Genomic DNA, 24,380 nt, shown 5'->3' on the forward strand with positions numbered 1-24,380 from the left:
TAATTCGCCTAGAATCTCCGCATGGCGGTTCGCGAATAATTTACCTGTTCGTTGCGAATCTCCGCAAGGCGATTCACGAACATTTCCTTGTTCGTTGCGAATCTCCGCAAGGCGATTTACGAACATTTCCTTGTTCGTTGAGAATCTCCGCAAGGCGATTCACGAATAATTCTTCATTCACTCTCAACCTCTTTTCAAATCCTAATCCTTCCGAACTCATTTTTGTTTCATATTTCTCTATTATTCAATATTTAATCATACAGTCTAGTAGAAGTTTCGGAACTAACCCAGTAAACACGCTGGACTCATTTCCGTAACAATTACATAATGTTCTATATGTATATATTACAGATCATTAAAATGAAACTATAACCTATCAGTTATGTCAATAACATAATAAATCTATAATTCTTACATAAAATTGTTATGTAATTTTGTCATTACTTTGTTATGTAATATGTATGTAATTTGGTGAACGTAAGTGTGTATACTCTAAAAGTTTCGTAAATGCTACGTAACTCTAACGACATAGTTGTAACGTTATGTTAAATACGTAACATTTATGTATTTTGGTGAATGTAAATGGGTACACTTTAAAAATTTCATGAATGCTATGCAACTTTAACGACATAATTGTAACGTTATTTTAAACATGTAATATTAAGAGTATTTTATTGATGTGAATGTATACAATTTTGTTTAAATCTTGTAAAAAGAATTCGTAAAAAAAGGAGAATTATGCAGAAACAAGAAAATGAAAGATTTTGAGAAAGAATAGTTGCGATATATTTATATATAATTTAAAAAAGATAACATATGTCGATCATGTCTTTTTTAAAGAAGGATTATACACTAAAAACGCGTGCTCCGCGTACGCCACACATTTATTGTGTGTGTATCACATTTTATTTTTTATATGTATATTGTATATGCAAATGTAACATATACTTATGTATATGTATATGTACATTATGTGACGCACACGAAGCGCGCACTTGTAAGGAAAAAGTAATAACAAAATTTCTATATCGTATTAAACATAAAAAATATGTACTTTGTTGACATTTTTAAGCGTTCTGAAAAAATAGTATGCATATATAATATCATTGAGAAAAATGTATGTGATACATATTTTCTTAATATAGAATTATAAATATAGAAAATAAAATTATATATTAAAAAAAAAGTTTAAAAATGTGCACTAGATATTTTTTTTGAATGATATATGCATGTTATTTTTCTGTTATGTAGTATTTATGAAGTTTTTAGAGTATACACATCTACATTCATCAAAATACATAAATGTTACGTATTTAACATAACATTACAACTATGTCGTTAGAATTACGTAGCATTTACGAAACTTTTAGAGTATACACATTTACGTTTACCAAAATACATAAATGTTACGTATTTAACATAACATTACAACTATGTCGTTAGAGTTACGTAGTATTTATGAAACTTTTAGAGTATACACATTTACGTTTACCAAAATACATAAATGTTACGTATTATTTAACATAACATTACAACTATGTCGTTAGAGTTACGTAGTATTTATGAAACATTTAGAGTATACACATTTACGTTCACCAAATTGCATAAATGTTACATAATAGAGTAACGACAGAATTACATAACAATTCTATGTAACAATTATAGATTCATTACGTTATAGACATTACGTTATAACTGATACGTCATAGTTTTATTTTGTTCATTTATAACATTGAATATTATATAATTATTAATTAAATATACATTTACTGAAATTACTTAATTATGTTCTTCGTGCAAGACATAATTTTTCTCTACATTATGCATCTATATAAGTTATGTGAACATGCCATTACGGGATAAGTCTGTGATTGGCCATAATAAGTACGCCATGTAAGTACATATAAGTGCGCCATCATCGCAAAAAGTATCTCGTGCTTCCGCGCTAGACTTTATCGTTTATCCTTTATCTTTTTCAATATGGCCGAATCTACGAAAACGCGGTAGTCGTGCGTGCTCAAAAATTGTGTTGACAGTGGACAATATCGAGATATTAGTAAGTATGAAATAAAAATTAACTTAATAATGAATGCTAACAAATGATAATCATTGTCTTGTGGTGAAAAATCTATACTAAAGATTGAATTCCTCTTGTGCAGAACAAAAGATATACTTATCGCATATCACGTGAAAACCGCGTGCGCCTAACAAAGGATAAAGGATCTCGTGCTGGCGGCCCGCGAAAGAAACACCCTCATTATTTTTATATTTTGGCATTTTTATAGTAAGTACGATTTATTTTATGCAACATTATTTTTCCCATGTTTTTTTACAATATTTGTTACCCGGTCATATAATGAGAAAAACAAGAAATCTCTTATTTGCACTACTTTTTGAATCAGAAGTTTAAAAATTTCGAATGTAAAGTTTTACATCATCTTTTAATAATTATAGATTTTTTATTTTATTTTGTATTGCATTGCATACTAAATTCCGGTCTACAATTTTTTTATAATGATCATAATGGTAATCTTAATGATAATTATGAAATATATATAGCTTATATTGTTGAGCAAAATATCACTGCATAAAAAATGTAGATATAATATTTTTTTCGAATATTTCATATATTTTGAACATTTATTATTGAATTTTTTTCATAGTAAAGCCCAATTTTGCAAATAAAATACAATCTTATAATTAATAAACAATATTATTATGAGTTTCAATTTTTCAATTTGGTATTTGATTGTGAACCGATTTGTATTCAAGTAAAATATTTAAACATGATAGCATTAACCATTGCAATTCATTGCATAATGAAGTTATAGGTTTTGAAAAATTGTTAATATTATGTGCAATATACTTATACAATTACTTTAATTTATAAATTTAATGTTTATAATTATATGCAACGTAACAAAAAAGTCATCTTTAATTAATTACAATATTAAAAGGCATTTAAAAAATATAGAAAAAAATTATTAAAATTGTTAAATTTTTTAAATGACTTTCAGTATTGTAATTAATTAAACATGAATAATTTTTTTGTTATGTTGCATGTTATTATAAATAGTAAATTTATAAATTAAAATGATTGTATAAGCATGTTACACATATTAACAATTTTTTAAGACCTATAACTTCACAATTGAAATACTATTTAATTAATATATAGATTATTATTTAATTAATATATATTTTTTCTAAAATTTTCTATTAGCGTCCTTTAAATATTACATAAATTATATTTTAATTAATTGAATTTGTTTCGAAAAAAACTGCAAATGTCTTAAAAACGTTTTTTAATAAAATATTTTTAATTCTCCATATAATCTTCCTATATATTGTTTCAGTGATAAAAGAGAATATAACATAAACAATAATATAAGGCAAACCCAAACTTATATTCATATACATAATCGCAATTTAGCTATTTCCTATTGCTTTATAAAATTATATATTATGTCCAAATCAAATTTAAGATTAGACATTATTTCTTTAACGCCAAGGCAGCGACGACGTATTTTCTTAAAAAAATTTCGTAATATTTGCAAAATAACTATTAACTCAAATTTGGAAGTTCAAAATAATATCATAAGTGGTTCGAATGAGCCAGGTAACATCGAACAATTTCATCATTGTCAGCAACAAAATGTACTAAAAGAAATTGATTTCGATCATTTCAATGTAATGAACACTGATAAGTGTACAGAAAATAATGATGATTTAATTTCTGAACATTCGGGAATAAGTATTGATAAAAATAATTTTCAGTCAAGTATTTCAAGTGATACATTTTTTAAAACAGATTTTTTTAAAACAGAACTTATTGACGACATCCGATTATGGGGCATTGAAAATCATGTCAGTCATTCTGCTATTAGTAGCTTACTGAAAATTCTAGTAAAATACGGCCATGATCTTCCTATTGACGCTCGAACTCTGTTTCAAACTCCCAAACAAGTAGACATTATTGAAATGACACCAGGAAAATATTATCATGCAGGTTTAGGTGATAGTTTAAAAAAGTCTATTCGTAAGCATTATTGTCGAAATAATTTACCATCTCAGATAAATATTAATGTGAATATAGATGGTCTTCCTTTAACAAAATCTTCTGGGAGTCAATTGTGGCCTATTTTAGGTAGTATAGTTGCAGATTTTTATACCGAACCGTTTATAATTGGTGTTTATCATGATTTTGAAAAGCCAAAATGTTGCAATACTTTTTTGAAATATTTCAAGGATGATTGTCTTGAAGTTTTCCAAACTGGCATTGTAGAATATGGCAAAAAAATAACTGTGAAATTGAACGTATTTATCTGCGATGCTCCTGCAAAATCGTTTATCAAAGGAACTAAAGGACATAATGCATATTTTGGATGCGGTAATTATATTCAAGAGGGAGATTACATAGAAAATCGAGTAACGTACCCAGAAATTAATGCAATGTTAAGATCAGATGAATCTTTTAAATTAAGAAAACAAGAAGAACATCATAAAATCATTTCAAATCTTGAAGATTTAAACATCGGAATGATTACTCAATTTCCTTTAGACTATATGCATCTCGTACTATTAGGAGTAATGCAAAAATTGATGCAATTTTGGATTAAAGGTAAACATAATGTTCGTATGGTTGCAACTCAGATAACTCTTACTTCAACTTCTTTATTAGCTATGACATTATTCCTACCTAAGGAGTTTGCTAGAAAGCCAAGGAAATTAGATGAGGTTGATCGCTTTAAAGCCACCGAATTAAGACAATTATTATTATATACTGGGCCAGTAATCTTTTTTAAAAAAATTATCACGTGATAAATATATTCATTTTTTGAGTCTGAGCATAGCAATTCGAATTTTATGTAGCAAAGAATATTGCGTACAAATGCTTGATTATGCACACAGTTTACTATTATATTTTGTTGAAAATTACGGCACTTTATATGGTCGTCAATATATATCATATAACGTTCATAATTTAATTCATTTGTGTTATTATGTAAAGTTATGGGGAGTGTTAGATAAATTTAGCGCGTTTAAGTTCGAAAATTACATGCAAAAAATTAAATCAAAGATTAGATCTTCGAGTCGGCCATTAAAACAATTAGTCAATCGTTGTAAAGAAGAAGATAATTTAAATATAACAAATGTAGAAAAGAATTATACAATACCAAAAGTACATATTATAAATGGCAGAAAAATAATAAAATCAGTTCAATGTAAAGGTTTCTATCTAAGTACAAGAATTGCTGATAATTGTTGTCTTTTGTTAGATGGTACGACGATTTCACTTAAGAAAATTTATTTTAAAAATAAACAGATTTATATTATTGGTAAAAAGTATTCAAATATTAAATTCATTAAATCATTTTTTCATATTCCATGCAATTCTTTAAATATCGGAATTAAAAAAATTAACGAGTTACAGTACGAATTAATTACTGTTCCATTGTCTGATATTAAATCAAAATGTGTAAAATTGCCTTTATCTGACGAAGAAGCTGTGGTATTGCCTTTACTGCACCAACAAGAAATATGTTTATGGTGAGTAACTCATATTGATAAAATATATAATTGAAAACAATATTAAATTATTTAACAATCTTTACTTTTTTAAGGATTATTAATAATAGTAAAAAATTTTGCTGTCGTAACTTTTCTAAGCGAAATGGGAATAATGAAGAAGAGATTGTATCAGAAGTTCCATCTTTATGGCTTTCCTCCAATTTAAGAGAATGCTGGTGGCCATCGGTAAAAAATATAAACATCTTTATTGTGAAACAAACTCCACCTGTTACTAATGATCCTAAATGGACACTTTATCCTATTAAATTTCATGGATATTATAGTAATTTATATTTTACTTCAGAATTTATATAATTTATATAATTTTTAATATTTAAAAAAAATAATGTAACTTATAAATTATGATTTTGTCCCAATCAAGATTCATTAGATGAGGCTAGACAGAGAGCAACGAATTATTCTTCAAGCGATGAAAGTAATACAAATCAAACAAAAAAGTCATGCACAAATCAAACAAAAAAGTCATGCACAAAACGGTCACTAAATACTGTTTCTGATAATGAGTCTGAATTTGATTCTGATGACTCACGTTCAGTTATACCAAATCCACCAAATCTTAAAGATACAAATGTCTCACAATCAGTCAAAAATATTCAATCAATTTCAAATATTTTGGATTCAACAATTATTAATAATATTGATATGGAGATTCTTGATGGAACTCTAGTACCTCACAAAAGTAATTTTTATTTTAATTTTTTTATTCCATTTTTATTATTTCTATAATAAAACGTTTTTTTTTAAATTATAGTTATTGTTTATTGTGTGAGTAATCTAATACATCTTTGATATTTCCAGATATACAGGATGTACATACGTTAGTGTCAGAAATGTCAGATAAAATACAAGGTTTTGTATTTATTTTTTGTCTTATATTCTTATTAATATCTTTTTTTGGCATTGTTTACTTAATATTATTAATTTTTTAGACAATTTAAAAAATATATATACAGTTATAACTACAATTTCATTAGACATAAAAGCTCTAGATGCTCGTTTAAAAAACATAGAAACACAACATAACCAATATAAGTCTAAAACATTTGCCATGGATACATCAAATAATATACAAAGTTCTTTTCCGTTTAAGAGTATAAATGACGTAATAGCTTTTGAAAAAAGTTTATCAGAAAATGCGGATGAATACAACAAATTTGTAAGTTTAATTAAGTTATTTAAATGCAAATTTTATCTAAATAGAACAATGGAAATTATATTATATGTTTTATTTCTAAAGATGCTGTATATGTATATCTCGCATAGGCGGAGGGTCCGCTAAAGAAAATTTAATTCGTATATATCGAACATTATTTTCTAATGAAGTTGCCAAAGAATCATCTTGGAAAGGATTACGTAATCATTTTAAAATAAGTAGTTTAAAATCTATATTAACGGGAATACAAGGTAAAATATATTTTTATATCTATAAATAAATTTATAAAATATGAAATTTAATTTAATGTAAAATTTCTTTAATAATTCAGCAACAATTTTGACTCAACATCAATTTACAAACAAAGAGTTTGAAGACACCACAAAAGAATGGTTTCGCCAAGGTGGTCAGAGACTTAGCAGACAACAAAAACATTCCGAAGAAACAAATCCGCAAGTTATTTAAACATCTCAAAAGCTTATCATTTTTTCATTATGATCTTTTTTCTTGTTAATCTATAAGCTTTTGGCTTATTATCTTTTTTTGTTGGTTAGAGTCTTAATTAACATAAGAAATATTGTTTTTACTAATGTTTTCTTTTATATTAAATGATTTTAACACTAAACCTACTGCGACGGGTTAAATGATCGATCAAAATGTTATCAGAGTATAAAAATTTCTGTATTTATATTTGGTACAAATATTAAGTTAGATTATCGGTAGATTTAGTGCTAAATACTTAAGTTTTTATATTCTAAAATCTAAAATCATAGTCTGCATTCTTTTCATTTTAAGTTCTCAACGTTATTATCTGAGTTAAATTTCTTTTAAGAAAAGTAGCAGAATTAAAGTATGTGTGCATTATTTTGATACATTTAATACTTCATCTAACAATTTTTTTAATTACAAAAAGTATAATTATTTTATTGCTTTTTTCAAATGAAAATCGAGTTGCATTTCCATTTTGAGTAGTGTATTTATATAGGGAAATCTCTGTTAGAGCATTAAATAACTGAGATTTTATTATACTTTAAAATTTTTTAAATAGCTTTACGACCATTTTTTTGCAAAAATACGTAAATTTAAATTTGAATCCTTTTAATTTTAATTCTAATTATGCAAAGTATATTAATACAATATAAGTGCAATTTGTTATTTAAGTTTGAAATTATTATCAGCTATTAGTATAGTTAGTTTTCTGATAAAAAAAATATCTAAAACCACTAATATAATTTAAATTATTATTATAATTGTAATTTGAAACAAAAAATAGTTTTATAAATATTAACAACATTTGTTAAACGATTCATTTATTTAACAATTTATGTGTAAAAATAAAGAGTTGTTCAAAAAACCAAATTTTTATTGTTTTATATATATATATATATATATATATATATATGTATATATATATATATATATATATGTATATATATATATATATATATATATATATATGTACATGTTTTTATATACACGATTTTTTAAATATAAGTTTTTAAATTTTAAATAATATTAGTTAATTCTCTTAATTTTAGTAAAAAAAACAACTATTAGTAATTTTATCCAATCAATAATTTTGCGCTGTTAAAATTACTTTATATTTACTGAAAGTTGATGAAACTATTAAGTCTTAAAAAATGACTAATATATGTATATAGATATAGATTATAGGTATGTTTAGGTCAAAATGCATATATAATATATACAGCAACATTAAGTGTACATAATATGTAACAAAAATGATGTAATAATTAAATTTAGACATAAAGTTATATGTAATTATAACAAAATAGTTTCTTCATTTTAATCATTGATAAATATGTATTATTAATATATATTTATCGATGATTAGACTAAAGAAAGACTAGTCTTATGGTTATGTAATTTCATATCTAAATTTTAGGTAATTGTCATTTTGTTACATATTATATACAGCATAATGTTGCTGTTTATAATACCTAACATTTAGACCTAAATGTTACCTGTAAATTACGTAATGGTTACCAGAATAGATAATATCTGTGCTGCAAATAGTATATAAATATTACAGAACAGTGTGTACTAAATTCTATCATAATTACGTAATTTTATATCTAAATTTTATGCATCTATTACATATTATATACAGGCATAATGTTGCTGACATTTCCACGTAAACATCACTTAAAAGTTGACATAATGGTTACCTATCTGTTCTGTAAATGTTACAGAACAGTGTTTACTATGTTCTGTTACAGTGACGTAATTTTATATATAAATTTTATGTATTTATTACGTTTTATCGGTTACCATATCTATTCTGTAAATGTTACAGAACAGTGTTCTGTTACAGTTACGTAATTTCACATATAAATTTTATATATCTATTACGTTTTAATTTTGGATCTATTACGTTTAAATTTTATATATTTATTATGTATTATATACAAGCATAATGTTGTTGACATTTCCATCTAAACGTTACTTAATCGTGGACATAACAGTTACCACAACAGCGAACAGCTGTTTTGTAAATGTTCTGTAAAAGTTACAAAACAATGTTTATTGGGAAGTATTAGTTTATCTAATTTAAGATAATCCTCTCCCAATGATAATAATAATAGAATCAAGAAGAATTAACTTTATGAACTCCTAAAATTATTTGACCGCGAAATTATTATTAGTGCCTCCCACTTCACGACAAGCTGCGTTGCGGTGGCGGAATCGGCGAAACAAGCGTTTAAGGAGGCAATTGCCTCAACACACGGCGGACCTCCCCCCAATACAATAGGATAGATAATAGCAATAACTCTTCACTCGTTGACGACACACACTGCGACACCGACACACATATACTTAACAAACCTCCCTCGATCTCTCCACCTAGTTATTCCCCTATCTCTTCCCCAGTGCCTTCCTCTCCCTCCCACAGTACACCTGTTCCCTCTTCTCCATCATTCTCCGCATCGCCGCTCAGATCTTTTACCCCGATCCCACCTGAGCTTTCTCCTTCCCCTTCTCCCGAACCTTTTTCAGCATCCCGATCTCAATCTCCCATATCTGTAATTACCCTCGATCCTCCATCCCCTTCCACCCCATCGGAGTGCTCCGAGTTCCTCGAGGATCCGGAGGATCTCGCAAGATATCCTCCCGACCTTGATGAGGCCTCCCATCACTTCAAGTTCTCCCCAGAGTCTTCCTCGGAACCCCCTTTCTCAGATCCGACACCTGAACCTTCTCGCGTGGACTCCCTAAACTATTTTATATCCCAGTTTCCCCTCCTCGATTTTCCCATACCAGAAGGATCCTTCTGCGTGGGTCCAGGTGAAGTGAACTACAAAGAGTTCCTTCATTATCTAAGTACTGCCCCTCTTGATTCGATAATTCCCTGGTATCTCCCTGGATTACCCCTACCTCTAGCCGTTCTTTCCCATCCAAACCCTATTAAGAAAATTCCCACCATTTAGTTCAATGACCTTTGACCTCTATTCCTTCTCTGAGATACTCCTTTAGATCTTGGTTTAAATAGGAAAATTGTAAAATCCAGCCAGGATATAGCCGCCTCAAAACTCCTTTTATTTATTCCTGGCTGATGTCCTTCGTACTAGTGTAACACCCGCGAATTTACATATTCACAACACACACACACACACACACACACACACAACTCGCACATTAAAAATGTTCTTGTAAACCCGTTAATAATAATTTTGAATAAATTTTAATTTATAATAAAGAGATAAATTTATTTACATCTTCCCACTCTTATCCCTTTATTTCCAAAATCGCACAAGGTCTCGTCCCGTGTAAAAGAAATTAGATTCTCTTAAAAAGGACTAACGAGCGCGTCGGCCTAAAACACTCACAGTGTTAAAGGGACCATTCTGGTCACTGACCTGTGTCAGGCCCCAGGACAGTGCGCTCGACCCGATCCATACACACGCCCGAAAGTGTGTCATCGGGTAAGTAGGTTACGTTCTTCCAGATGGCCCGACTTCTCAAGGGTCTGGACGTAACATTTTAAATTTGCCCATAATCTTTGCAACTGTTTGTCTGTAGCCTATATGTAAAAAATTAATTACTCAAAAAATAATGTAATACATAAATTGTATACAATAATGTAAATTATTTATTATAATTATTATATATAATTACATAAATTATGTTATTATATTTTTATATTATTATATTATAATATTATTATTATTATATACAATTACATAAATTATTATATATAATAATTACCTTTTTATAAACATAATGCTAGCATTGAAAACAGATGCAATCTTGAGCCATGCTTCTTGCTTGGCTTTAATGGAACTGCCATCCGTTTTTTTTATTTTTAATAACATATTTGTATCTTTGTATCTTTTGAAAAATAGTTTTTACTTGATGCATTTAAGTAAAAACTATTTTTCAAAAGATGTAAAATTTTTCTTTTTTTTGTGTCGATGACATTCTGTCACTTTTGTATTCACTTATGAAACTTATTTAAAAGAAGATTACACAAACAAGCGCGTATTGCTGCTTTAATCAATATTTTAAATCTCAAGACGAATTTCATGTGAGTAATTGTTCCATTTTTCAATTGAATATAGTTTCAAGTAATCTTTAATCAAAATGTAACTATTGAACAGTTCTTATCTCAAGACATAAAACTCCAATCTGAATATCTCATCTGATAAGTTCTTGAGTCGAGATTCGAGAAACGACTATAAATACGGACCTAAATGACATATTTATTTGCATATTCATTTACATTTTATTTACATATTTATCTGATAATGCAAAAATTATTATCAAATTATTTTAAAAAATCAAAATGAATAATAAAAGGCAGAAAAGAGCCAACGCAGTTGTAGGGCGTGGATAAAATGATTTCCAAGACAGCAATTGTGACTATGCTTTTTCCTCTCTCTTGCATTTATTGATATCGCATTTTTATTTTTTTTCTCGTTTGATTTATTTATCCTTTCTTTGTGTTTATTAGAATCACTGAAGAAGGCTCGAATTGAGTCCGAAACGTTTGGAATAAAGCGAAAGGATCGTTAAAATTGAATTGCTGTCTTGGAAATCATTTTATCCACGCCCTACAACTGCGTTAGCTCTTTACTGCCTTTTATTATTCATTTTGATTTAGAGGAGCCTTTAACTTTGTTTATTTTAAATTATTTTAAAGTCAGTCAAAATTTTGTGATTGAAACCATTGATTTGAAATAAGGATTGTTTCCGTTTAAAACGAATCTATTTCAAAATCCAGATATGAATATCAATATAAATAATACATAAGCAAAAATATTTTATGTTTCTTTATCAATTTTCATATCAAATCTTCTAACGCTTTATCAATTCGCTACATGAATAGAAAAGAAATAGAGAAAGAGAGACTCGTATTAGCAGATAAATTATTTAGTAATTTATCGCTTCGAATTATTTTTAATAAAGTCAACGACATTAGATGTTACATGTTATTGAAGTATGTTTTATTGCTTTTTTGTCTATAAAATGTATTTACTCTTAGAAATGCATTTATTAAAAATAAAGAACAAAAAATAAAGAATATATGGAATAAAAAAATAAAGAGTAAGGAATATAAAAAATATAGAATATAAAGAGTAAGGAATAAAGAGAATAAAGATTAAGGTATATAAAGATAAAGGAACATAAAGAATAAGAAATATAAATAATCAAAAACATAGAGAATGAAGAATATAAAGAATAAAAAATATAAAGAATAAAGATATAAAGAATAAGAAATATAAAGAATAAAGAATAAGAAATAAAGCTTATTTGTTCAGCGAACGATTTATCAGAAGTCCTCCGTGACAATTTACATTGCATCCATCGAATAAAATTCCAACATTGCTCTGCAGTCGCATAACACTGTATTAAATAGCGGCATTAGGTGTAAGATCTGAATAGCTCGTGTCAGTGATTTAGAGCAGTTGCCCGGAAAGAGAAAGACTCAGGTTCGATTCTCATGATATATGTATATGTGTGTGTGTGTGTGTGTGTGTGCGTGCGTGTGCGTGCGTGTGCGTGTGCGTGTGCGTGTGTGTGTGTGTGTGTGTGTGTGTGTGTGTGTGTGTGTGTGTGTGTGTGTGTGTGTGTGTGTGTGTGTGTGTGTGTGTGTGTGTGAGAGAGAAAATTTTATATGACATGTTAAAGAGAGAATATACTTTTACGAAGTAAAATATTATTAATCACATTCATTAAATTCTTTAATATGTGATCCAACATTTTTCTATCTCTTGCACGTTTTATAATAATAATATGAAAATAATTAAGATAATCATTGTTTCGCATTTTTCCATAATCTTTTAGTTTATTTATTAATACTTATCTATTAAATTTTATATGCTAATTCCACGTGTAATCATAATAGAATCATGCGAATAGCTTTTACTATTTCATCATTAGAAAGAGATTTGTATATTTTCCACATTTCATACCAAGCTTGTTCTTAACAAATTAGAATATATCCATTCTTTTCATCATACTAAGATGTTTAATAAAAAAAATATATCGATTACGAAAATTCAAATTATAATTTTGTATTTGATATTATTATTTATTGGGATTAAAGAATGCTTCTTCCGCATCTTTAACGGAGTTATGCTTATTTGAATTTATCCGAAATTTTGACGTGAAGTTATCCATGCGATAATTTTGTTGAGCAGTATGTGTACAATGATACATATATATATATATATATATATACATATATATATATATATATATATATATATATATATGATGTATACCACATAGGAGTGTCTTATTGTTAGTTTTCTAAATATAATTTTGCATTCGCATTTATATATCATTAATTTAATAAATCAACAAATTCGTGCCATTAAAAAAGATTAACATTGAAAACAAAACGATAGTAAAACAACATATCAAATTCATCTCCCAAACATTTTGTGCAAAAGAATGTTTTGTTAATATATATACTCCTCCAAAATTAACGTATAATATTTTTCACTTTTTCTTTAAAAGGTGATATTTAAATTTTAAGGAAAAATTTTAAAGAATAAGTGAAAAAAAATTATACGTAAATTTTGTCCAGGAATATATATGTATATATAAAAATTAATATAAATTATACAAAATATGTATATTTTATATTAGACTATTGCATTATTTATCATTATTTATAATAAAATTTATACATACATATTATTTTAATATAAATAAACTTTATTGCTGAATTGGATACATTTACAAGGATTTAAAACATTTTCTGTGGACATTTTGACGATTAAATATAATGTCCATATATATATATATATATATATATATATATAAAATATATATATATATATATATATATATAAATATATATATATATATATATAATATTTTAATCATAAAGTAGAACATATAATATCTTTAACTAATTTCTTCTATTTTTGCAATGCTGTACTCAACTTATTACATTTATGTAGCCTCCGCATTAATTTTAAACGATTTTTGTTTGCAAGTGATTGGGATGAATCTCATATGAACTGGATGAGAAGGACGAATAACTAAATCCAATTTTAATTGAATATCTTTCAAATATTCAACGGGTTCCAAATAAAAATTATGCACCAAAGGAGCTACCATAGCTTTCATCTCCAGGAGACCAAATCGTTGACCTACTCAATGTCAAATTTATTAAAAATGATCGATATAAAGAAAAACAAAAATTGCAGGCGGTTTACCTATGCAATTCCTTGACCCTGCACTGAAAGGTATATAAGAATAAGGATGACGATTCTTTATCTTTTCGGGTAAAAATCTGTCCGGATCAAATACATCTGGATTTGGCCAAAAATTAGAATCTCTGTGAACTGCGTAGATATTAAGCGCTACGAACGTTCCAGCGGGTACGACATATGATTCTGGAAAGCATATTATAAAATTAAAAAATATATTAAAATTTACAACAAAAGAAATTTTGAAAAAAACAAAACGTTCATAATGAATTCTTAAAATATTAATACATTAATATTATTTTACATTTTTAATATATTCTATGTAACATATTCAAAAATATACTATATATAGGAAAAAAGTGATTAATTACGTAATTTTACATCATCTCCAGCGCATCGTGATATTATACCCACGCTGGGATACAAACGTAATGCTTCCTTTAAACATCTATCTAAATATGATAAATTTTGCAGTGCTCTCATGTTAAGTTTTCCTCCATTCTCTTGCATCACATTATCGACTTCAAGCCTCACACGCTCCTATGTCATCCATAATAATTTAAATATATTTCTTAATATTCTACTTACTATTTACATAAATGTAATTAAATTCTTAAAAATGAAAATAAAAAATAAAGTGATATACATATTTATTAATATTGAAAAAATATATTGTAACATAAAAGAACTTGCCATTTTGAAATTGTAATTTAAATAATGTATCGCAATATATTTAGAAATACATACCTGAATATCCTTATGTTCAGCTAATAGTAATAAAGTGAACATTATACCCATCGCTATGGTATCATGACCCTGTAATCATCATCATATCATCATATATTATATGTGCTTAGATAATATGTACAAAAAAAGATTAATAAAAAAAGATTACAGATACGTACTTCGAACATAAAGGTATCAACTTCCTCTCTGATGTCCAAATCAGTTAAAGAATATTCTTGAGATGCCGCTAATAAAAGGTCCAACATGGCTAACCGCTTTTTTTTAACTAAAAAAAAGCATATTAGAAACAAACTCATTTTTGCGCGTTGTGCTTTAATTTTTAAACACGTTTTTAAACTTGTTTTTGATTAAAATTCAAACTCTATTACAAATAATGATTTAATTTTACAGCAAATATATGTTATACTTTTACGTGTAATTATGTTTACTATAAATACTATAAATATAACATATAATATTAGATTGCGCAATCAAATTTAAATTAGAGACTCTAATCGTACATACTTCCAAACACCTCATCATTTGTCGCCGCTTCTTTATCACTTTCAAGGTTTTTTAAGTATTGACCATCGGTACGTTTGTGATAAAGTTTTCTTTCCGCAATAATCTACGTACACAGTACAAAATTTTACAGTGATTCTTTTATATTAATAGCAGTGTAATTTTATATGTACAGGGTGCTTCCGCAACATACAGATCCGTAAGTCGGGTTGCCTATCTGACAATCGAACTTCTTTTACCGACCTCGCATAAATGAAAAATAATAAAATCAGAGGATCGATGTAATTTTTTTCGTGAAAAGTGAAAAAATTCCTTGATATCTTGAATGCAAATTCGTAGGGAATGAGGAAAGTGAAATCAGCTTTTAACATTGATATAGTGTAATTGTAATATTTAATAACATAAATAACATTATATAAAGAAGATCTTAAAAATAAAATTCGAAAGGCGTGTGCGGAAATCACTCCTCCGATAATTCGGAGAGTAAGGAAAAATTTTATGAGGAGGATTGCTTTATGTTTAGAAGAGAATGGCGGTTACATTGAGCATATATTATAACTATTAAAAAATAGTTTTTTGTTTAAATTCATTATATTTTATCTATGTTATTATATTTCAATTGTGTCATTTGTCATGTTATTAATGTTATTTAAGTTATTTATGTTATTAAATATAATGTTATTTATGTTATTAAATATTACAATTACACTATATCAGTGTTAAAAGCTGATTTCACTTTTCTCATTCCCTACGAATTTGCATTCAAGGTATCAAGGAATTTTTTCACTTTTCACGAAAAAAAATTACATCGAACCTCTGATTTTATTTTTTTTCAATTACGCGAGGTCGGTAAAAGAAGACCGATCGTCAGATAGGCAACCCGACTTACGGATCTGTATGTTGCGTAAGCACCCTGTACATATTTGAAGGAATTAAATTAAGGTTTTTTAAATTTCTTACTTTTTCCGTAAATCCATGCAATATTTTTAGGATCTTTTTCTGTTTTTTTCTTTGTGATGACAATGAGAATATCATATTGTTGTGAAACCAAGGTCTGAATGCTCTAAACAGTAATTCAATAAAGCTATATAATTACAATAATAATGTATTATTATAAAAGCCTTATTTTTAAAATGTTATTTTAACCCATCCTGACATGTCAAAGTAATCTTTAAATAATCAGGTACCAGAGATTAAAATATTTAAATTATATTTGTTACGAAAAAGATAGGATCTTTTCAAAACATTATATTTTTGTTTCAGTTATAATTTTTAGATTAAAAGTAATTTCTCCTTAAATCTTATTATACATCTCATTTTTTTCTTAATTTTACAACATGACCTAACATTTCCCATCTTTTAACATTTCAAATTAATGTTTATTTTATAATGAAATATTTAGCAATAAACAATACATTTTCATTGCAGTTTTACATTACTCTTAAAGTCACAATAACAAAAATAAATGTAAAGTATTGTGTCAATTCTTTAACATTTTTAGTTTGTCAATAAGTAACGTACGTATGAGTTATTTTAACTTAAAATTTAGAGTGGACTGTTTGTGACATGTGAAAAATGTTATAATTAACATTTTATTTTTTACTGTGTATATGTATCAAAATCATATCTTGAAGGATTATAGATATATTACATAATTATGTATATTTACTGCACTCATATAAATTACCTGTAAAATATCAATTTGATCATGTTGTGAACTGCATTTCGATATTGTTGCTGGAATTCGCCGATAGTTCGTAAAGAAACACCCATGGCAGTTTCTACAAATACAAGATTTATTATACAAGATATAAATAACAGTTAAAGATTATTACAGCTGAATATTTAAGAATATTTTAGATAGCATTATGTATAAAAAACCAGATATTATTTATCTGTCCATCTATCGATACATATATAGGAAAAAGTTATCTTTTTTATTATCTTATAATCTTAAAAGACGATCTCGTTCAAAATGAAATTCCTGCACATAACGTACAATGAGAATTTTACAATAGCCTTACCGCATATCGCGTTTAGCGTATGTTCACTAATAAATGGCAATAAATCCTTTACTACTGTCCCTCTAACATCCATCAAAGATTTAGTCATGCAATCGCCCTCTTTGGTCAAGATATCAACAAATTGGTTCAATATATTAAAATGAAATGTAGGTGTTAATATTTTTCGCCGCGTTTGCCATTTAACTCCTATAACAAAAAGAAGATTCTACAATAAAGTACAAATATTATGCAAGATTACTGTCAGAAAGACAGTAAATAATATTATTACTCTACATTTATTTCTTTTTATATGACACGATATGATTTTGTAATCTTTCGATTACTTACCTTCGCTGGTGAGAAGTCCTGTGCCGAGCCAAGGATGCAATATGTCATAGAAAATACTTTTTTCGATGTGGTTTGTATTACTTAATATCGTCTAAAATCACCGAAAACATGTTAATAAAGAGAAACTGTTCATTATATCTCATTGAATTAAATACATAAATAATAATTGTATCTTAAATTTGTATCTGGTTTCATTCATTAGGGATATTCTATCTTATTATCTTTTTAAGAAACATATTTATCTGCGCAAAAATCTTCTTATGAATCGCAAATTTTCAAAAGTTTGTTAATTCGTAATGTTTATGGAAAATTGAATTTCTTTTATTACCTCTATATCATCTGGATGACGAATAGACACTATAAAAATGGAAAAACTCCAAACTTTAAAAATGGGATAATATTCATTAGATAATGTACAGAGGAGCTTCCAGTTTTCTTCTAAAAATTATATTATAAATATTAATGTACAAATATTTTGATGGGATTAATTTTATTTTCAACATTAGTGCATCTTTACTCAAATACGTTGGGAATATAATAATAAAGAACATTGTATTTTTTAATTAAACAAGTAATTATTCTAAAGAAAAGTGCTCAAATAAGAAATCTGTATGTATTCTTGGTAAGTATATGTTTCAAAGTACATGGTATAGAAATTTAATTTTTATGAATAACAGATCATTTGTTAATTAATATAAATAGATAAAAAATTTTCACCTTCTGAAATATTCACCTTCTGAAATATACGATTGGAACACGTTGCCAGCAATTGGTAAACCCGGTGGTCCCGGTATAAGTTTAATGTGTTGCCAGTATTTTTTATAATTTATGTAATATTTATTATACAAATAATATATCATTAAAATAAACATACATAATATTAGTATAGAAAACATTGTTTCCTAATCTGATATGCTTGACCGTCTAACTAATTCGAACTTTCTTCCGTTTATTGTTTTTTTTTATTCTTTAATCATATGTATTACATAAATATTGTTTGATATATATAAAGTTTTGATATATATAAAAGTAGATATTTGCTTTTCGACAAATTTTGCAAGTATCTTGATATTCTATAGAATATTAATCCTAGAACAAGAGAAAGGGAGAAAATAAAAGATCATTGTAATACATTAATCGCATATTTTTTGTAATAATTTAATCAAGCTATAAAAGATATGATAAATTTCATTCCAAGAAAAAATATTACATATGCACTAAATTTGTTAATCAAATAAAAAAATTTTTAATGTGCCAATTTCGTCCTTGTTTCTTTATTATATAATATAATATTTCGCGAGATTCTACTGCAACATCTTAACTGTATTTCATAGTATTATAATATTAAGCCGAGTGTTAACATCATAGATCTATTATATGTCAAATCTTTAACATAAATTGTTTTCAGTCTTTTTATAATTTTATTTATTCTATAATTGTAAAAAATATTTTTAAGGTCATATCATAATATCCGATTACAGCTCATTTCTGTACTTATTTATAAATATTTTACATCAATGAAAATACTTTTATTGGTATGCAATGATACAAAGTTGTAATAAGCCGAAGTTATAAAGTATTTAAAGTATTTGCAACACCTCTGTCATAAACAAATAAATATTTTGAAAAATTTTCTGTTTAAATATTATTATATATTAATATTATAATATTATTATACTTAATATATAATATTAGTTAATAAAATTAATAATATTAGTTAATAAAACTTTAGCAATATGAGACAAAACTAAGGACTCATGGTATTTGAAATAATTTCTGTTAAAACCACTATGTTTACGCTAATTAATCAATATTAAACACTGAAATTTTGCAAAGGAATGTTATAAAATTTTATTTTGTACAAATATTATAAAGATTACCTGATAGATTATATGATGCGACAATCGAAACACAACTCAATTCATTAAAATGGAATCACAAATTGCGCGTTATGGAAATACATAATTTAGTGCAATAAATCTGCGCGAACTAATAAAATAAATGTGAGACTTATATTTATAACCGTTTTTTAACTCAAGAATGTATTAATAATCACACAGATATTATTCTTAATGGGTGGGGATCCCGTTTGCCAACTGCTTCATTTGCGCACAATATTTTGCCGACAACTTCTTTTGCCTATATTCCGATCTACAAGTATTATTGCACACACGAAGAAAATGAAAATACGCGAAATAAAATAATTCGTTGTTAACAATTACATATTTTTTCTTCAAAACAACTGTGTTTTTTTACATCATTTGATTCCTGTTATTATTTTGTACATGAAAATATTATTATAAAATAGAGAAATAAATATTTTACAAGATATTTTATGATTTATATAAAATTAAGAAATAATTTCATACCTCATAACTCGGAAAGTACTTAATAAAAACTTACTTAATTATAATGTTTTGGAAAGCTCTTGAGATGAGCTACATGAATAGGTAATAAGAAAGAGTAGGTTGAGTTTAAGAAATTGAATATGACCTTTATGTGATCTTCAAATAACTCTTCAAAGTCAAACCAATGGCACCATATTATGTCGCCCTCAAAGCCATACAACTTTTGTCTGAAACACTTTCTAGTAAAACTCTTCCTTATCAAGACATCCGACCGTGTCCAGACTTTTTTAACGCCCAATATATACGTAGTATCAGAAACAAAATGTTCTATTGATAAAACTTTTTTTGTTTATAACTTTTAAATAAACAACGTGCGCTTAAAACTTTTGAATATTACTCAAGATCATCAACTTCACAATATGTTATGATTAAGGTTATCTGCGATGACTCTCGTAAGCTATATAATTTCAAGTTTTGCATTTACATATATCATTAATCTAATGAGTCGGCTACGTTGTGTAATAATGATTGACATCGAAAGCAATGTGAGAATAAGATGTCCATTCATAAAAAAATCCGTAAATAAGATTCTGTTCATAAAAAAATGTTCAAAAAAATTGTTATGCGAGAGACATAAATATTAAAGAAGTATATCTTTATGTCGCAAGTCTGCTTTTTTGTGCATAATACTAATCATTTGAATCCTTTTGAATATATTACAACTGAAAACATGTTACAAACGAATAAAGTTATATAATGTATATAAATGTATTTATTTTCAATCGACATAATTTTCTTACATACTTATATACGATGTATTGCCTACGATAAACAATTCCAGATAAGATTAGGTCATCAGAATCCGTTTATATCAAGACACAAAGTTGTTCTATGTAAAATTTTCATAGTGAATATCAAAGTGTATATTTTCTATCAAGGCGTATTGTTTTTACATTATTATATTATATTTTATATTAAATTTATATTATATTTATATTATATAATATATTTATATTTATATTATATTTTATATTATATTAAATAACCGCACAGGGAACAACTAACAACAATATTATTTTCTTATAATATAATTTTTTAGAAAAATTTCTATTATATAATAAGTAAATATTTTTAAAATGTCGATAAAATATGTTGTACACTTTGCTATAACTGTATAGTTACAGAAAATATAATTATATTAAAATTTTCACGGATTAATTATTATTTTTATGACATTATTTTTATAAAATATCTTACATGAATACTATTTACATCAATTTCTCATAACATATCATTTCTATCGTCCGTTTTTTTTTGGATTCATAGTTTGATCATATTTGATTATAATTTTTATTATTATCTACTGCGATTATTGAATCACCTTAAATTTATGTGTATCGCTCATCATTTAATCTGAAACGATTTATTTATTTTCTTTCTTACATTGTACCAGTGAAAAAATCCACACAAGGATCGAAACATATGGTCAAGTTAATTACACGTAACTCGATAATAAATACAATTTAACATTACGTACCGTTTACTGCGTTCAGGCTCAAATTGGTACTTTTTTATTATTAATTTTTCCATTATAAATTATTAGATTGGAGCCTATACTTTTATATTTTAATTATTTATATTATATAAAAATGAATTCACGAATGTTCTGATTGGATTTTGTTTTTAATGTTATCTTTATTCAAATATGTTATAGACAGATAAATAATAATAAAGAAAATGTATTATAACTTTAGCGCGATAGAAATAGCAAAATTTTAATTGTATGTGTGTGTGCAGAAGAGGAGGAGAAGAAGGAGGATTCCATTAAAAGTCAACGACTTTTAAAATTCGATTCGATTTATTTTTCCGTATCTTTTCCCTCCATTACGTTTAGATTAAAAAAAATTTGTTTATCTAAAACGGTCAAAAAGTCTATTTGTCGCCAGTTTTTTACTAAGGTTTCGAATTTTTGTAAGATTTATCCGGCTTATTATTGGTTAGATTTATCGGTTTGGGTCGCCTAAGTTCGCCATCAATTTCTCCTCTCTGATAAGCTTTAGAATGTTACTCTTTCTATTTAGAGGGAGATCTATATTGTTCTATCATAGATATATTTGTCTGTTTCTCATCCGCTATTTTTTTATCTTGAAATAATTATTTGTTAAAGGGATCGGTTTTGATTCATTTTTAGTATTTTTGCGTGTTTCCTTCGTAATGACTCATAAATATTAGATGACAAATATAGATTATTATTTAGGCCCGTATTTATAATCACGATTCTGCTGAGACATTCATCTGAAACTAATTTTGAGATGTGTACGGTTTAATAAATGAATCTTAAGAATTAATATGGCATTAATTTATAATCTTGATTCAATAGAAATACTCAGAGGAAGTTTGTCTTGATATGTAGTTTGAACTGTGTTGAATGCATTTCAATAATCGCAGGTTGAGAAAAAATCACACATTTACATATTAATAGTCTTTGAATTTCGTATCAGCTAAGATTTGAGTGGAAAAAAATTGCGTATCAATCAAGTTCGAAGATGACTTGAGGAAAATGTGACAGATTTAATAGAATAATTTACAGATTCATCATCAAATGATATATGTATAGAAGTATGTTTATGTTTTGCAATTTAATAATATATACGTTTACTTAATTAACAAAAAAGTAATAAATAATAATATAAATAATAAGTAATCTGTAATATAATTAATATAATATGAATAATATGAAATAATTAATTAATATATCATTAATATAAGTAATATGAATCAAGCGACGCGGTAGCGTCGCGACGCCAAGTACATAAAAAACAAGTACATAAAAAATAGATCCGAGCATTGAGAGTCACTGTTTTTAACGCGGCGCTACCAAGTACCTTATCCGGAATTTTAGGTCTAAGAAATTTTCAATTAAAATATTTCAAAAACTAAAGCCGTAATCATAAATCTAACGATACTTTTATAACATATGTATACAAGCTTTTGATTGCGACCAGTTTTGAATAAGATTGGTGCAGTCAATCCCGAGAAATAATGACCGCATATCAGAAATGTGACATTTTATCGTTTTCCTTCATTTCCAGGTTCAGACTCACATACATATGCTCGCACGTATACACGCAAAGCAAGTTTGTCCCTCAAGGCGCGTTTGCACCGCTCATGTACAATTATTCGTTCGAGTGTGCAAATACGCCTTGAGAAACAAAATTATGTGTGTATATGCGTAACATTGTGCGTTAATTTTTTATTTACATATCATATTATATTAAAACGCAATAATATATTAAAACGTAATACAAGTAGTATTCTCGTCAAGATAGAGCGCGTATCTTGGCAGGAAGCGCGCATTACGACTCTTTGGCCGACAATTGGTCCTTGTCCCAATAGCCAAGTCTGCTAAAGCAGATCTTGTCAGGGAATCTGTTAGAAATTGTTGTCGACAGAAAGATTACAGAATCGATGCAGGTTCTGATATATCATGTGATGTCGTCAGAATGTCAACAAAAATATAACAAAGCTTGTTAACATAATCAGTTACCAGATTGGCAGCAAAAATCGAACAGATTCTGCCGGCATAACTTAGTGGCAGATTGGTGGCAGAAATTGAACAGGATCTGTGCGATGCAATTTGACAACAGATTGTCGGCAAAAATCGAACAGGATCTGCGCATACAATCTCTGATAGCAGATTGATGGCAGAAATGGAACAGGGTTGCATGATTCGATAGTTCCTTCACTTACCGCTACGTGGCTGTACTTTCTCGTAATTGAATTTCTGTCAGAAATATATATAAAGTCACGAATATGAATAAAAGACTAAAAATATAGTAATTATCATTTAATTTTTCACTTTAATTTCTGATATCTGATACAAGCAAATGAGAGTCAGAATATTAAACTGAATCAATATAATATATGGAAAATTATTCATGCACTGCCTATTTGAGGCATAAAGCAAGAATTTAATTCTAAATAAATTACATCTCAAGTTTTT

The 24,380-nt window shown here is 27.0% G+C and overlaps 1 protein-coding gene across 2 annotated transcripts in view; it reads right to left on the reverse strand.

The window, feature by feature from the left end:
• The window catches only part of LOC105253094 (cytochrome P450 4C1-like), a 30,336-nt gene extending 11,473 nt beyond the window's left edge, over positions 1-18,863 (reverse strand). Inside the window, exons 1-8 of one of the 2 annotated variants that reach the window (XM_025412098.1) lie at positions 18,763-18,863; positions 18,358-18,467; positions 18,030-18,120; positions 17,703-17,888; positions 17,366-17,459; positions 16,639-16,741; positions 15,682-15,784; positions 15,336-15,442 (exon numbers count right to left, since the gene is read on the reverse strand). In XM_025412098.1, coding sequence (XP_025267883.1) covers positions 15,336-15,442; positions 15,682-15,784; positions 16,639-16,741; positions 17,366-17,459; positions 17,703-17,790 — 495 coding nt within the window. In that variant the 5' untranslated portion in view covers positions 17,791-17,888; positions 18,030-18,120; positions 18,358-18,467; positions 18,763-18,863. Of the gene's footprint in view, positions 1-15,335; positions 15,443-15,681; positions 15,785-16,638; positions 16,742-17,365; positions 17,460-17,702; positions 17,889-18,029; positions 18,121-18,357; positions 18,468-18,762 lie in introns of those variants that run through there. The other variant, XM_025412097.1, reaches the window with a different exon arrangement.
• Between the last annotated feature and the right edge of the window lie 5,517 nt (positions 18,864-24,380).

This window comes from Camponotus floridanus, unplaced genomic scaffold (genome assembly GCF_003227725.1).
Source record: "Camponotus floridanus strain SB8 unplaced genomic scaffold, Cflo_v7.5 scaffold475, whole genome shotgun sequence".
In the NCBI taxonomy this organism is placed as follows: domain Eukaryota; kingdom Metazoa; phylum Arthropoda; class Insecta; order Hymenoptera; family Formicidae; genus Camponotus; species Camponotus floridanus.